The sequence below is a fragment of the Grammomys surdaster genome, unplaced genomic scaffold (genome assembly GCF_004785775.1).
Source record: "Grammomys surdaster isolate TR1022 unplaced genomic scaffold, NIH_TR_1.0 125463, whole genome shotgun sequence".
In the NCBI taxonomy this organism is placed as follows: domain Eukaryota; kingdom Metazoa; phylum Chordata; class Mammalia; order Rodentia; family Muridae; genus Grammomys; species Grammomys surdaster.
In genome coordinates this window covers 1,172,613-1,188,324 of record NW_021620326.1, presented here as the reverse complement: position 1 = coordinate 1,188,324, position 15,712 = coordinate 1,172,613, and the positions used below count along the sequence as shown (strand labels likewise).

At 51.2% G+C, this 15,712-nt stretch overlaps 2 protein-coding genes across 4 annotated transcripts; both read left to right on the top strand.

Moving 5' to 3' along the window:
- Positions 1-318: 318 nt before the first annotated feature.
- Positions 319-3,065, top strand: Rln3 (relaxin 3). Its single transcript, XM_028786289.1, has 2 exons — positions 319-874; positions 2,350-3,065. Exons 1-2 carry the CDS (start codon positions 685-687, stop codon positions 2,586-2,588), a joined length of 429 nt encoding a protein of 142 aa, XP_028642122.1. The 5' UTR covers positions 319-684; the 3' UTR covers positions 2,589-3,065.
- An 87-nt stretch (positions 3,066-3,152) lies between these two features.
- Positions 3,153-15,223, top strand: Il27ra (interleukin 27 receptor subunit alpha). 3 transcript variants are annotated; one of them, XM_028786313.1, is made up of 14 exons: positions 3,153-3,273; positions 3,517-3,634; positions 4,623-4,780; positions 4,865-5,022; positions 6,063-6,219; positions 6,322-6,395; positions 9,771-9,954; positions 10,044-10,232; positions 11,619-11,720; positions 11,801-11,959; positions 13,893-14,018; positions 14,430-14,520; positions 14,633-14,726; positions 14,826-15,223. In XM_028786313.1, exons 1-14 carry the CDS (start codon positions 3,189-3,191, stop codon positions 15,003-15,005), a joined length of 1,875 nt encoding a protein of 624 aa, XP_028642146.1. In that variant the 5' UTR covers positions 3,153-3,188; the 3' UTR covers positions 15,006-15,223. The 3 variants fall into 3 exon arrangements, with proteins under 3 accessions (XP_028642146.1, XP_028642144.1, XP_028642147.1); XM_028786311.1 differs by having other exon boundaries at positions 14,633-15,223; XM_028786314.1 differs by lacking the exon at positions 14,633-14,726 and having other exon boundaries at positions 14,727-14,832.
- The last annotated feature ends 489 nt before the right edge of the window (positions 15,224-15,712 follow it).

Here is a 15,712-nt window from a genome sequence, read left to right as displayed (position 1 = left end):
TACCTGGGCTGGTTGCTATCCACTGGAAGCCTCCCCTTTGCTAAAGAGAAATGGAGGCGGAGTGGATAGGCGGGGGAGGTGGGGAAAAGGCTGAGAGGGGAGGGAGAGGGAACTGTGGTCAAGATGTAAAATAAATACATTTATTTGTTGTTAAAAATGGGTTTTTGATTGTTATTGGTCTGTATACGTGCACATATACATGCACATGCAGGCTCCAGATGGGGGCGTCGAATCCCCTGGAGCTGGAGTTACAGGCAACTGTGAGTTGCTTGCTTTGGGTAGCGGACACCAAACTCAAGCCATCTGGAAGAGCAGGAAGCGTCTTATCTATTGTGCCATCTCTCCAGCCCCAGTGGAGAGTCTGAGGATAGCCAGTCTAGGAGATTCTGTCTAAAAAGAAACGAGAAGTAGTGGCTTCCTCCTATAATCCCGAAACTTAGTAGTAGACTGAAGCAGGAAACGTGCTCCGGTGTGGAAGATGACAGAGACCTGAGCCATGTCACCCTGTCTGCGTGAAAGGTTATCTCTTGGCAAGGAGATGGTAAAGGTCAGGTTGCCAACTGCCTCCCCTCTGCTCAGAAGATAACCCAGGTCAGCGGGCGGGGCTGGGAGCCAGCCTGTATAAGTAGGGGATCCGAGGTGGTGCAGACAGAGCCACCTGAGTCGTAGGCATCTCAGCTGATCATGGGAACGCGCGGACTGCTGCTGCTGGCTTCCTGGGCTCTCCTTCTCGGGGCTCTGGGGCTGCAGGCCCAGGCGAGGCCGGCGCCCTACGGAGTGAAGCTCTGCGGTCGGGAGTTCATCCGCGCGGTCATCTTCACCTGCGGGGGCTCACGGTGGCGCCGGGCAGACATCTTGGCCCAGGACTCTCTGGGTGAGTGGGGAAGGAGGGCAATCAACCTGGAACAGGTGTCCTGGTGGGCACAGAGTCAAAAGAGAGGCTGTGTGGGCCAGGCATGGTGCACACTGAACTTCCAAGCTTGGGAGGTGGTGACAGAAGAAACTCATATTTAAAGGCAGCCTGGGCTACAGGGTAAGACTCAGCCTTAAAAAAAAAAAAATCAAAGGAAAAAACAAAAAGAAGAATAGAGTCCCTGACTAGCCACGCACAGTAGGAACCCCTCTGCCTGGCCTTTAAGCGTCCCCGGGTCCAGGATGGCACAATTGCGGCGTTGAGCTTAGACGCAGGGGTGGCATTAGGCCACCCTTTCCTGAGTCTTTACTGTGTGTGGCATGACACTACCCAGAGGTGTCGCTGCCCCTGAGGTGCCTGGGTGCCTCACTGCGAGTGAGGGCGCAGCAGCATTTTATCCATAGGCCGAGAGGGAGCGGGATGCTGGGCACAGGGCTTGACTTTGCCACCTTCTGGCCCCTCTAGCCCTTGCTACCCCCTGCAGAGACTGTTCCTGGTGAAATAGAGACACAGTGGCTGAGACCTTGCCGAATTCTTTAACAGGGCAGGCTGTTTAGCGTGGCTGGAGCAGCGGGAGGCCAATCAGGAGACTGCAGCTCCTTAGAGCAAGGCAAATGATGACATACTGGGCTTGGTGGCACATGACTAGAATCTTAACACTCCGGGAAGCTGAGGCAGGATGATCATGAATTCAAAGACAGCCTGAGACTCTGTTTCAAAAAAAAAAAAAAAAAAGGAGCAAAACCAAAAAATGGTGGTGGCAGGGGAGGGAGGGGAGGGTGGAGGGAAGGGAGGATGGTGATGATGAAAGCAGAGCTGTGTGGGTGAATGATGGACGGACAGATGGATGGTAGACGCATACACAGGTAGGAGTGTGCTTGCCTTAACATGGTAGCTCTATGGCCAAATGGCTGTGACCTCATATAAGCCTGATGAGGAGTCGGGTCGCAATTAGATAGTGGGTGGCAGCAATAGCAGCAAACTCAGTAGCTGTCACTGAGAGGCCGGGAGACGTTAAAGAAAACAAGACGGTCAATAAAGGATCAGTGTTCCCCTGAGTGCTCCTTGTGTCTGATGGTACTGTGCTTTTGCTGGCATCCAGTCTCCCAGTCCTGACAAAACCAAAAAAAAGTAAGAGTTATTAACATCTCTCCTCCTTCTCCCCAGCTTTGTGGAAAAGAAAGCTGAGCCTAGGAGGGAGAAGACATAATTTCATCTACAATTCTGATTTAGGGAGCCTAGCTCCCAAATGCGTGCTTTCATCTACCCTGTCCACATTAACTAAAGAATAGCATGGAATCTGTGACAGGGAAGTGCGGCTTAGCACGGAAACTGACAACAGAGGCAGCGTTTGAACCCTCGAGGGGAACAACCTTGATCCTCCAGACCAGAGATGTTAGCAGACTGAACCCTGATTCTTCTCTTTGCTTTTGCAGGAGACTTCTTCCCTGATGGAGAAGCCAATACAGACCACCTGGCCAGCGAACTGGACGAAGCGGTGGGCTCCAGCGAGTGGATGGCCCTGACCAAATCCCCCCAGGCCTTCTATGGTGGTCGATCCAGCTGGCAAGGGTCTCCAGGAGTGGTTCGGGGCAGCAGGGATGTACTGGCCGGCCTCTCCAGCAGCTGCTGCGAGTGGGGCTGCAGCAAGAGCCAAATTAGCAGCTTGTGCTAGGATCCGGGATGAGCGATGGGGAAGCGGGCCTCCAACCTGCCGTCAGCCGTGCGATGTTTACGAGCATTCCTACTGGCAAGGCATTGAGGGGTCCCCTGTCTCCTTACAGACCCCCTGCCAAGACGCACACAATACACTGCGTGTCAACCTTTCCCCACCTGGCTGCGGGCCACTCCCCTATCCGGCCAAACAGAAACCTGTTTTTCATGGCTGAGTTCTTCCCCGCCCCAACCTCACCCCCAGCAGCCCCGCAGCAACCAGATGCCCAACTACCCAAACTGGGCTCCCCCCCACCCCACCGCCCGCCCTCCGTCCTGCCCTAATTGCCGTCACTGTCCCTAGCCAACCTGCTCCCTGCTCCTCTCCCTTAAGTCCCAAAACCAGAGCACTCTGTCGTAGACCCCAGGACTGAGGGCACCAGGTCCCCAGTACTCAGACTTCCCCACTACACAAAATAAAGGTTCAGTTCTGAGCATTTGTACGCGTGCGTATCATTGCTGGGGGGTGGGCGGATTTGGGGACTTCCCGCCAGGGGCGGGGTGGCTTCCTTCCCGCAGGCTGTAAGCCCCAGGCCTGGCGGTGTCACTTGTCCTGAGAGCCATGAGCGGACTCCGGGTTGCAAGCCTCAAGCCTTTGGAGCTTCTGCTGCCGCTGCTACCGCTGCTGCTCGGGACGCGGCCCCACGGTGAGCAGCTTCGTGAGTGGCTGGCTCGGGGTCACAGTTGTAGGGCATCGGGGACTGGGCGACAACAGGATGTAGCAGTACTGAAAGGGGACTGGGATCCCTCTGCGCCATCCCAGCACGTGCTGGGCCCTGCGCTCCGGTACTGTTGGTCCGCAGTCGGGGAGGATGAACGCATCCACAGTCCGGCAAGTTCAGGCCCCGGGACCTTGACCACGGTCCTCTCGGCTCTCTGCGCCCCTGCAGGCAGTCCGGGCCCACTGCAGTGCTACAGCGTCGGCCCCTTGGGAATCCTGAACTGCTCTTGGGAACCTCTGGGCGACCTGGAGACTCCGCTTGTGCTGTATCACCAGAGTCAGAAATAGTGAGTACCCAGGAGTGGTCTAGGGGAAACTGAGGCACGGAAAGTGGCCACACAGATTTCGAGTGACTTTGGTTACCCACCCCCCACCCCTCAGTCCAGCTACTGGGGAGTCCTTGCATACTCTCAAGCCCCTCAAGCTAGCCCACTCAGTCCCTTACTGCATAACTCGGATCTAGTCACTTTCCCTCTTTAAGCCCCCACCCCCACAGTAATGGCGACACACGCCTCCCTTGATTGATGGACGCGGTAGGCACATGGCAGAGAAAAAGCGCTCAGCAGGTTTATGTCGTTGTACAACATCGGGCAGATAACTTGACTTCTCTGAGCAGTTTAGCTCACTATGTGAACACACCAGTCTAAGCCGGCATGGTGACACACACCTGTAACCCCAGTACTTGGGAGATGGAGGCAAGGAGATCCGGAGTTCAAAGCCGACCTCAGCTTCACAACCAGTTTGAGATCAGCCTGGGCTATAAGAAACTGTCTCCCCGCCCCCCCCCCCCAAATCAGCCTAGTGCTTGTAATCACAACAGTGAAAGCTGGTCCTGGTGGGGGTGGGGTTCGGGGTGCAGGGTCCTGGTGGGGGTGGGGTTCGGGGCACAGGGTCCAGGGGAAAGTGTGTCTGCAAACTCCATTTCAATTGCTCTAAGTAAAGGACAAACAAAAAGTGCTTTGAGGGGAGCAGTGGAGGACAGCATGTTCACTGAGACACGGTCTCATTGTGTGAAGCTGGCCTCTAACAATCCTGCTTTTGTTTCGCCTGTGGTGGGATGACAGGTGTAAACTGTCAGTCACCGGGTCCACTATTGAGTTCTTTCAGAATGTATGTGTACTGCATTTTGAAGAAGAACAGAGAGGTTAAGTCACTCACCTCAGGCCACACAGTGTTGACATAAGAGTAGGGATTGAAACCCCAGCAGAGCATGGCAGTTTAGCCTGTGGCTTAGGCTGTGCCAACAGGTGTCTCTTCCCCAATCTTTCCTCACAGCCGTCCCAATAGAACCCAGGAGGTAAAGGTGCCTTCCAGACAGAGCTGGGTGACTATTCCCCGAGAACAGCTCACCGTGGCTGACAAACTCCTCATCTGGGGGACGCAAGAGGGACGTCGTCTCTGGTCCCCTGTCTTTGTGAACCTGGAGACCCAAAGTAACACAGCGTGGGGCGGGGAGGCGTAGTGCGGGTGTGTGTGTGAAGGCCCTAGCTCAGTGCACTCTGGCCTCCCCTTTGCAGTAAAGCCAGGTGCCCCCCAGATCTTCTCTCATGTGGACATTTCTAAGGAAGCAACCCTGGAAGCCACTGTGCAGTGGGCACCACCAGTGTGGCCACCGCATAAAGTTCTCATCTGTCAGTTCCGGCACAAGGAATGCAAGGCTGAAAAGTGGACCCAGGTGAGTGCCCGGGCTTCCTTCCCACCATATCTCCAGGGGATGGGACAGCACCCCAATCCTACAGCGCACAGCCTCATTTGGCCCCTGTCATGGAGTCACCCCAAGTCCCACATAGAAGGCCTCGGAGGCAACTCTGTTCATTTGTTTCCTATTTTTTGAGCTAGAGTCTGGCTATGTAGCTAGGCTGGTCTCAAAGCCCTGATCCTCGGCTTCGGCTTCCTGAGCGCCAGGATGGCTGGGTTTCATTGCCACCCCTAGACACTGCCCAAGTAGCTTTGGGGGATGGGCACTGTGTGATCCTGGCTAGCCTGGAACTCACAGATCTGCTTGACTCTGCTTCCTACCTTGGGAGTGACAGTGTGCAGCACCACAGCTGGCCTGTTTGGGTTTCTTAATCAGTTAAAATTTTGTCTCAAGAAAGGAAATAAATAAAACAGCCAGAGCGCAGGCTGGGGCTGGGAGATGCTCAGTAAACACCTGAGACACAGCGTCAGATCCAGAGTGTGGTGCCAGCACCTAGTGGAAGAGACAGGCATGGTGGCACCATGTAACCTCAGCAGAGGCAGACAGGCAGCTCTCAGGACGAAGCCACCATCCAGTCTAACAAGTTAGTGAGCTCCAGAGTCAGCGAGGGACTTGGCTCAGAAAATAAAGTGAGGGACGAGGGAGATGACTTAGTGGAGAAAGGCGTGGTCACAAGAGCTTTACCACCTGAGTTCGATTTCTGGAACCACACAAAGGTAGCAGGAGAGAACTGACTGTATACTTGTCCTCTGACCCCTCCCTATGCATATAATAGACACAATAATACGTAAAGTTTAAAAAGAATAAGATGTTGAGCAACAGAGGAAGATACTTAACACCAACATTTGTACACACACCATCTGTACACACACACACACACACACACACACAGGACTTCCTGTAATTCAGTGATAGAGGACTTGCCTAGCCTGTGTCAGACCAGACCCAGGGTCACAGCTTTGGAAAAAGAAGAAAAAAGTCTTCTCAGCAGAGGGCGATCCCATTTGTTTCCCCAGCTGGAGCCACAGCTGAAGACAGACCTGCTGACTCCTGTTGAGATGCAGAACCTGGAACCTGGCACCAGTTACCAGGTGTCCGGCCGCTGCCAGGTGGAGAACGGATATCCGTGGGGCGAGTGGGGCCCGGACCTGTCCTTCCAGACCCCATTCTTGGGTGAGGACGGCTCCTTTTGTCTTGTACTTCTGGGCCTCAGCCCACCACAGGCTAGGCATCCTTGTTCATCTAACTGCATCTGTCTTTCCTCATCCTCATCAGCTCCTGAAGATGTGTGGGTATCGGGGACCGTCTGTGAAACATCTGGCAAACGGGCAGCCCTGCTTGTCTGGAAGGTGAGCCATATGTCCAAAGATAATTCTTGGCTGGGCCTGGGAACCAGCAGCAATGGCTTCCTCTGCTGCCCCCTGGAGGATTTTTCCTGGATTGCATAGCTCTCTTGCAGCGCTCCTTGTGCGAGTGGGGAGGGCGTGGGGTCTCCACCAATACCACCAGCCTGTGGAAGATCAGAGGTGTGTCGGGTGGGAGCCAGAGTCCCAGGTAGAAGACAGAAGATATGAAGGTCTAGAATCAGGACATGATCTCAGTGCAACACATGTACTAGAAGCTCCTGCGCTGCTGTCAAACAGATAGTAGAAGAGGGTATCCTAGCCTTCCTGATTTAAAGTGGTCCACACCTGTGATCCCAGCTGCTCAAGAGATCGAGGCAGGAAGATTGCATGTTCAAGACCAGCCAGAGTGAGTTCAAAGTCAGGTAAACGTAGTCTGAAAAACAAAAAGTCTTTTTTTTTTTTTTTTTTTTTTTTTTTTGTTTTTTTAGACAGGGTTTCTCTGTGTAGCCCTGGCTGTCCTGGAACTCACTCTGTAGACCAGGCTGGCCTCGAACTCAGAAATCCACCTGCCTCTGCCTCCCAAGTGCTGGGATTAAAGGTGTGCGCCACCACCACCTGGCTAAACAAAAAGTCTTAAAGGGGGGTTCGGTGACAGAATTCTTAGTAAGAGTGTATGAGGTCCCAGGGTCCACACTCAGCACTGAAAAAAAATTCTGTTGAACATCTGCTGGGTATGTCTGAATTCTGCAAGGAATAAAACATACCATGATTCTTGAGCCACACGAGTTCTCCATCTAGTTCCACATGTGTTTATTGTGCATGTGTACGTGTAGACACATGTGGATGCGTGCACATGAGTGTATGTATACACATGTGCATGCACACATGCAGGTGTGTAAGTGTATTCATGCATGCAAAAGCATATATGTGTGTATACGTGTGTAAATGTACGTGCGTGTACATTTATGCTTTCTGACTCAGAGATCCACCTGCCTCTGTCTCCTAAGTGGTGGTATTGAAGGTGTTAAATACTGTGTGCCCTGCTAGAGTTTGCTGGAATCATTTAAATTATTACACAGTCTCATCCTTGTACCTTTCCACTGGGGAGGAAGCTACAAAGCCACAGGGGAGGGAGCCGGAGGTGTGCAGCAGGGCAGGAGCCCTTAATCAATGTTTCAAAGCTCTTAGGTCCTGCTGGAATGCAGCCCAGAAGTAGAGCTTCCCCAGAACGTCCGAGGTCACGAATTCTATCCAGGGCACTGCATGAGCCAGATGTGATAGTATGCGGCTGGAATTCTAACAGTGGGGACCAGAAGCAAGGGAGCCAGGGACTGACAGTTCAAGGCCATCCTGGCCTATAGAGAGAGTTTGAGGCCAGCCTTCTGTTCGTGAGATCGTGTGTGTGTGTGCTCGCATGTGTGCACTTGTGCGGGTGCATGCACTCGTGGAGGTCAGAGGACAAGGGAGTAAAGCAAACTTGAATGAAAGAATTCAACCTCAGGAAGCATGTAAAAAGCTGGATGTGGATCTGGAGAGATGGCTCAGCACTGGCTGCTCTTGAAGGTGACCCAGATTCAACTTCCAGAACCCACATCTCAGCTCACAGCTGTCTGTAGCTCCAGTTCCAGGAGGTCCAACGCTTTCTTCTGGTCTCTGAGGATGTACTTACATACATGTAGGCAAAACACTCCTACACTCAAAAAGGATATAAACAAATCCTTTTTTTTTTTTTTTTTTTTTTTGAGACAGGGTTTCTCTGTGTAGCCCTGGCTGTCCTGGAACTCAGTCTGTAGACCAGGCTGGCCTTGAACTCAAGATTCACCTGCTAGGATTAAAGGCGTGTGTCATCATGCCTGGCTAATGAATCTTAAAGTAACAGTTATTATAATCATCATCATCTGGATGTCGTGGTATACAGTCCTACCACTCCTCTGGTAGGAGATATGGAGACAGTCACCTAGCTTCTGGACCAGCTAGCCTGCCAGCACAACAGCTGGAAGAGGAAGAGAGACCCCCCACTCTAAACAAGGTGGAAAGAGAAAACCAGCTACTGAAAAGTTGTCCTCTGACTTCCATGAGTGCACACACACACACACACACACACACACAGATAAATGTCCATGAGTTTGGTTCAAGCACCCACATTAGGCTGCTTTCAACTGCTTGTAACTCCAGTTCCAGGGAATCCTCTGGCTTCTTGGGTATTGAAGTCATGTGCACACACACACACACACACACATTCACACATACATACTCATACACAGTCACACACACACACAAAATCTTGAAAAAGATCAACATTTGTGTATGTGCATGTGTGTGTTCATACATGTTTAGAAGTGTGTACGTGAAGAAGCCAGAGGACGCTGCCTTTCCTCAGGCTCTGACCACCATGTTTTTTGAGACATGCTTTCTCATTTTTCCTGTAGCTTTTCAAACAAAGTAGGCTTGCTGATCAGTGAGTCGCAGGGATCCACCTGTCTCCACTTCTATAGCACTGAGTTTTCAAGTATGCCACCGTGTCTGGCATTTACAAGCGCCGGGGATTGAACGCAGATCCTTATGCTTGCTTGCACAGCAAACACATTACTGATTGAGCCATCTCCCCAGCCCTAGATAGAAGTACTTTAAAAAAAACACAAAACAAAACAAAAAAAATGTCAGCAAACTCAACTGCCAGGACCGGACCAGGTGGTTTGGTTTGGTTGAGTTTGGTTGGGTTTGGTCTGGTTTGGTTTGGTTTGGCTGGGTTGGGTTGGGTCTGGTCTGGTCTGGTCTGGTCTGGTCTGGTCGGGTCGGGTCAGGTCTGGTCTGGTCGGGTTGGGTCGGGTTGGGTTTGGTTTGGTTGGGTTTGGTTTGGTTGGGTTTGGTTTGGTTGGGTTGGGTCTGGTCTGGTCTGGTCGGGTCTGGTTGGGTCGGGTCGGGTTTGGTTTGGTTGTTGTTTAAGCCTGGTCTGACCGTTACTCAACAGGATCATAAAGCAGAACACGGCATGGCCAGTAGGTGCAGGATCAAAGCAGTCTTTATATAAAGTTGGTATCTTGCTTGCTATAGATCTACTTTTGTTCCTTAAGACAGGGTTACATGTAGCCCGGACTGGCCTTTGTGTCAACTTGTTCTGCCTCTGACTCCTGAGTACTGAGGTTACAGATATGGACTAGCAAACCAGGCTCCTCCTTAAACTTCATACTCACTGGGGCATCCCCTTTCCCTTCCCAGTCCTACTTTATAAATCCCAGTAAACTTCTCCAAGACTCAGTGTCTACATCCATAGGATGCTGCCAGGCTGCCTGACTTAACAGTGATGGCTTGCCATCATAAACAGTGGGTACTCCACAAAATGGGGGTTCACTAACCACAACTTCTCCTCCCCTTCAGGACCCGGGACCCTGTGTGCAGGTGACTTACACAGTCTGGTTTGGGGTTGGAGATACTACTACAACTCAAGAAGAGGTCCCATGCTGCAGATCCCCCATCCCTGCAGGGATGGAGTGGGCAGTGGTCTCTACTGGCAACAGCACCAGCTGGGCGCCTCCCACTAACCTGTCTTTAGTGTGCTTGGGTAAAACAGCATAGAACTCTTCTGTCTAGTACTTTGGGGGCCAAGAGCTTTTCTGAATGAACATTCAAGGTGTTTCCTTCTACTTCCAGCTCCAGAATCTGCCCCCCTTGATGTGAGAGTCAGCAGTACTGATGGGAGCCCAGGGATGAAGGTGACCTGGAAACAAGGGACCAGGAGACCGTGGGAGTACGTAGTGGACTGGGCTCAAGATGGCGACAGTCTGGACAAGATCAACTGGATCCATCTTCCCCCTGGAAACCTCAGCATTTTGTTACCAGGTTAGACCCTGAGACACCTGGGATCCCATGTGCCATTGCTATAAAAAAATACCCGGAGCTGGACACCTATAAGAGATTTGTGTAGCTTACAGTTTTGGAGGACCAAGAACACACGGTGCCACATCTGCTGACTTTGGTCACTTTCTGGCTACAGTGTGGTAGTGCAAATCTGGGCCAGAGAGAGATCCACCTGGTGACACAGGAAGCCAGATAAGGCTCAAATCCAAAGTCCTGAGATTAAAGGTGTGTGCCACCACACCTGGCTCCTTATTCTAGGTTATTTTGGAGACAGGAGTATTTCTTTTTGCCCTAGAACTCACTCTATAGACCAGGCTGTGGCCTTGAACTCATAGAATCTGCTTCTGCCTCCTGAGGGCTGGTATTAAAAGCATGCTTCTTATTCGTGTGTGTGTGTGTTTGTGTGTGTGTGTGTCTATGTACTTTGCCTGAACGTATGTACTAAGTGCATACAGTACTTAGTTACCAGGGACACCTGGAATTGCAGCTACACAGCTACATGTGTAGCATTGTAGCATGTAGAACCCAAAAAGGGTTCTAGATCCCCTGGAACTGGAACTACAGACAGTTGTGAGCTGCCATGGGGGTGCTGGGAAATGAATCTGTGTCCCCTGGAAGAGCAGCCAATGCTCTTATCCTTGGAGCGTCTCTCAAGCTCCTTTTTCATTTTGAAATAGTACAGATTCCCTGGCTGGACTAAAGGCGTGTGGTACTCCACCCACATAACCCCGGTATTATTTTATTTTTTATCATTTTATTACTCTATCCTTTCTCCTTCCAAATGGTCTCATGTAGCCCAGGCTGGCCTTGAATTCACTAACCAGGGATGACCTTGAACTTCTGATCCTCCTGCCTTCACCCTTCAAGTGATGGCATTCCAGGCTTGTGCTTTTAATTAGCACTCAAGAGGCTGAGGTAGACATATCTCTGTGAGTTCAAGGCCAGCCAGGACTATATAGTATGATCTTGTATCAAAAAAATAAAATAAAGTTCTGAAGCGATGGCTCAATGATCAGAACATATGCTTTTCCTGAGGACCCAACTAGGGCTTCCTGGATGCCAGTCTGGCGCTCTCCCAGCCAAGCCACATCCTCAGTCCCCGTGTTTGGTTCTTGGAGGCAGGGTCTCTCTGTGTAGCCCAGCCTCAGCCTTGTCTCCACGGGTACAAGTCACTGCACACAACCAGGACCTGTCCTTTCCTGAGCTGTTTACAGCTTGCTTGTCTATCCATCCAGTCTCATTGATTCTGTGGAGTAGCCTCCCCCAGGGGCCCAAAGGACAGTTCCCACAAGTAGGCACTGCATGGTGGTGACGGGGTGGGGGTGGGGGAACCAGCTGTAAATGTTCTCTTCTTTCTATTCCTCCCAGGGGCTTTCAAAGGAGGGGTCCCCTATCGAATTACAGTGACTGCAGTATACTCTGGAGGATTAGCTGCTGCACCCTCAGTTTGGGGATTCATAAAGCAATTAGGTAAGATGGTGCAGGAGGATGAAGGGTGGGGGTGGCTCATGGAGCTGAAATAGATACTGACGCTCTGGGTTTCTTCACAGTACCCCTTGCTGGGCCAGCAGTTTGGAGACTCCGAGATGACCCCCCAGGGACACCTGTTGTTACATGGGGAGTGGTACCAAGACACCAGCTCCGAGGCCAGGCTACTCACTACACCGTCTGCACACAGAGCAGAGGTATCCCCACAGTCTGCACAAACGGTGAGCCCCATGCCTCCTCTTCCTCCCTCGATCCCCTAAGACCCACCTCTCATCCACCCTGCTCTACATTCCCAGCTCCTGGGGATTCTATGTCACCAAGGTCCCAGAGGGCAGTAACAACCTTGGCTCCCACTAAAATGGGCTTACAGATACAGTAAAGAGGAAGCCTCCAGACTGTACTTGACAGTGATGAATACCTGTCATATTTCACACAACTGAAAAATATAGAGAGGATTACATATTCTTAGATGGCTTTGTTTTTGATGAGAGAGAGAGAGAGAGAGAGAGAGAGAGAGAGAGAGAGAGAGAGAGAGAGAGAGAAGATATCCAGTTTCGAGCAAAGCCAAGGTGTAAATATACAAAGAATGTTCCCTCACATCAACAGGAGTTAAAGGACTGCATGTGACTTTCATTTCCTTCTGTACCCCTTGAGACAGACTCCCGGAGCTGGAGAGAGGCTCAGCTGTTGAGAGCACTGACTGCTCTTACAGGGGTTTGGTTCCCAGCATCACTTGGCAGCTTGCAGCCACCTCCGGTCCCAGTAACTGACGGTGTCTTCTGGCCTCCATTGGCACAGAATGCATGTGGTATACAGACAAACATTCAGGCAAAACACCCACACACATAAGAAACAATCTAAAAGAACATTTGTTCTTTTTAAGTATTGTTATTGGATGGTACCTCAGCGCTGAGTTCCTGTCTAGGATCCCCTGGCATGGGGTTGGGACGTGGCTCCACAGTAGAGCAAGTGTTCTTTGTGTACGAGCCTTTGGGTTTTATCGCCATGACTGAAGAAACCAAATCCTTGTTCTTGTCCTCGAAACTATAAAAGTTATCTGACCTTGTTACAAAATTTGACTTACAGGCCTGTAAAATGACTCACCAGATTAATAGTCCGGATGTTGAGTCTGAGAGCCTGAGTTCAGTACCTGGACCCACATGGTGGAGGGAGAGAAGCAACTACAAGCTGTCCTCTGACCTCTACATAAGCCATCAACACACATAGAGAAAATACATAGTAACAAAGTAACAGAAACCAACTCACCCTGGGGAGTGACTCCATAACCTCAGCATCTCCCCTTGCAGATGACCAAATTCTGCTACAAATTCTGTAATATTTATTTACTTATTCATTTATTTATTTTTGGATTTTTGAGACAGGGTTTCTCTGTGTAGCCCTGGCTGTCCTGGAACTCACTCTGTAGACCAGGCTGGCCTCGAACTCAGAAATCCACCTGCCTCTGCCTCCCAAGTGCTGGGATTAAAGGCATGTGCCACCACTGCCCGGCTCTACACTTTAATTTTTTGTTTGTTTGTTGAGGCAGGGTCTCAACCTGACCTAGAAATTGCATTCTGAGGAGCTGGAAGGACAGGCTCATGCTTCTGTTCTCTTGACTGTTTCTTTCCGGTGCTTTCTCTCCCCCAGTCTTCAGGGCTGGAAATCAGACTCAGGGCCTAGTAACTGGAGGCAAGCACTCAGGGCAGCTCAGGAGCGGACTTCCCAACAGAAGGTTTGAGTCGTAAACAAATGCGATAACATCTAATCAGAATGCCGTGTGGTGATTAGAGCTGTGTACAAAATGGGGGTTCGTTTAAAATGAGGGGGTCAGAAGATTAGTTAAGGAAGTGACAACTGAACATTTACAGGGGACCGGGGGCTATGGGAAAGCTCACCAACTAAAGCCCCTCCTCCCACAAAGCACAAGACCTCTATGGTAGGATGGATGGTGAGAACAGGTGCCCTCTGACCTCAGCATGTGTGCTATGGCATGTCTATGGGGCAGCCCCCCTAAAAATCATAAAATGCCACACAAGTAAATAAGGACAACCAGGACAGAGCTGTGTGGAAAGTTGCAGAGAGGAAAGAGCCTGTGCAAAGACCCTGGGGCATGATTTCACTGCTTACCCCAACTTCTTTGGCTGTGTCTTTCAGTGAGCAGTCAAACCCAGACTGTTACTCTGCCCAACCTTCATGCGGGTTCCATCAAGCTGTGGGTGATGGTGTCCACTGTTGCAGGACAGGGCCCACCTGGTCCCAGCCTCTCGCTTCACCTACCAGGTATGAGCTGGGAAAGGGGAGATGCCTGCCCACTTCCTGCCAGGGGTGTCTTGAAGTCATAACAGGGGTTTCGGTGGTGGATAAGCCCCGATGAAGGAGAGGATTAGGATGGAACCCAGGACCACACCCAGGTCTGCTTCTGCTAAATGCTGCTGTAGTATCCAACGATGTATGTTTGGGATAGCAGCACTCCCAAACCTGGCTTTGCCTGTCAGTAGTACACCCCTGTGCCCTAAGACTCATCCCTTCCTCATGATGGCTGAACCCTCTCAGCCCCACCCACTGGAAACCCCATTCTTTCTTCAGGATAACCATACCTTCAGCCCCACCCACTGAAAAGCCCCTCCCACTCACAGACCCCTTGTTCAAGATGGCTGTCTACTTAGTCCCAACTATTCTTCCCACCCACAGACAATAGGATCAGGTGGAAAATTCTGCCCTGGGTTCTGTCCTTGTGGGGCTTACTTCTGATGGGCTGTGCCCTGAACTTGGCCAGTACCAGGTAAGGCTGTCAGACATGGGGTTCAGCAGCTAGGCTTTGGCTGGGTGGCCTCGGGGCTCAGAAAGTTCATGGATTCTAGCAATATGTTTGCCACCGGGTCCCTGCTGGCCAGGTCCTTACACCAGCGACACAAGTTGCTTCCCCAGTGGATGTGGGAGAGGGTTCCTGACCCTGCCAACAGCAATTCTGGGCAACCTTACATAAAGGTGAGAAAACGCCGTCTGTGGGAGTACCACTCTCCAAATGGAGGATGCTGGGGCAATGCGAGCAGAGGACCACTTAGTTTCAAGTTTCCATCTCCCCAGGAGGTGAGCCTGCCCCAACCACTCAAGGACGGACCCATCCTGGAGGTGGAGGAGATGGAGCTACAGCCTGTTGTGGAGCCCCCTAAAACCTCTGCCCCACTTTGCTCTGGGTATGAGAAACACTTCCTGCCCACGCCAGAGGAGCTAGGCCTTCTGAGGCCGTCAGCCCCCAAGTTCTAGCCTGTTCTGCTTCAGGCTGGGGGCTATATCCCTATCTTGGGTTAGATTTCTTTTATTTTTAGTTTTTTGAGACAGGATCTCACTATGGCTGGCCTGGAACTCACAGACTCACCTGGTTCTGCCTCCCAAGGACTGAACAGAAAGGCGAGTGCCTCCCGGCCCAAACGACGTTTTCCCTGCCTCTGTGTCTTGGGCATCAGTTTGTTAATGCAGAAGAATTAATGCCTAGTGTTGTTATTTCCCCATTGGGTCAGAGGCTTGATAGACAGCCAAGGCTGACCTCAAACTTGTGATTCTCCTGCTGCAGTATCCCCGGTGCTGGGATTACAGGTGTGTGTCATCTCATCCAGTCACAGCCTCTGATTCTAGTAAGATCAACTTCCAAGCAGGCTATGACGGGGTGATTCCAAAGACACGTTCAAGGGCCTGAAGCAATTAAGGGCCCTTGTTTTCCTGCAGTAGACCAAAGTTCAGTTCCCTGCCCTGGCAGAGGACCCAGGTTCAGTTTCCAGCACCCACAGGGCAGCTCAGAATCACCTGTAACTCCAGGGAATCCAATGCCCTCTTCTGGCTTCTGCGAGCCCTGCACCCACATGGTTATACACTGACAACACACTCACACACTTAAAAAAAAAAGAGATAAATAATAAATAAATAAATCTTTTCTTTTCTTAAAGCCAGGGTGCCTTAACATTTAATCTTCAAGT

Excerpts from the sequence above, each read along its gene's own strand:
- Rln3 (XM_028786289.1), top strand. The coding sequence starts at position 685 with ATGGGAACGCGCGGACTGCTGCTGCTGGCTTCCTGGGCTCTCCTTCTC. Across the intron at positions 875-2,349 it reads CTTGGCCCAGGACTCTCTGG|GAGACTTCTTCCCTGATGGA; the intron begins GTGAGTGGGGAA and ends TTGCTTTTGCAG.
- Il27ra (XM_028786311.1), top strand. The coding sequence starts at position 3,189 with ATGAGCGGACTCCGGGTTGCAAGCCTCAAGCCTTTGGAGCTTCTGCTG. Across the intron at positions 3,635-4,622 it reads TATCACCAGAGTCAGAAATA|CCGTCCCAATAGAACCCAGG; the intron begins GTGAGTACCCAG and ends CTTTCCTCACAG. Across the intron at positions 9,955-10,043 it reads CCTGTCTTTAGTGTGCTTGG|CTCCAGAATCTGCCCCCCTT; the intron begins GTAAAACAGCAT and ends TTCTACTTCCAG.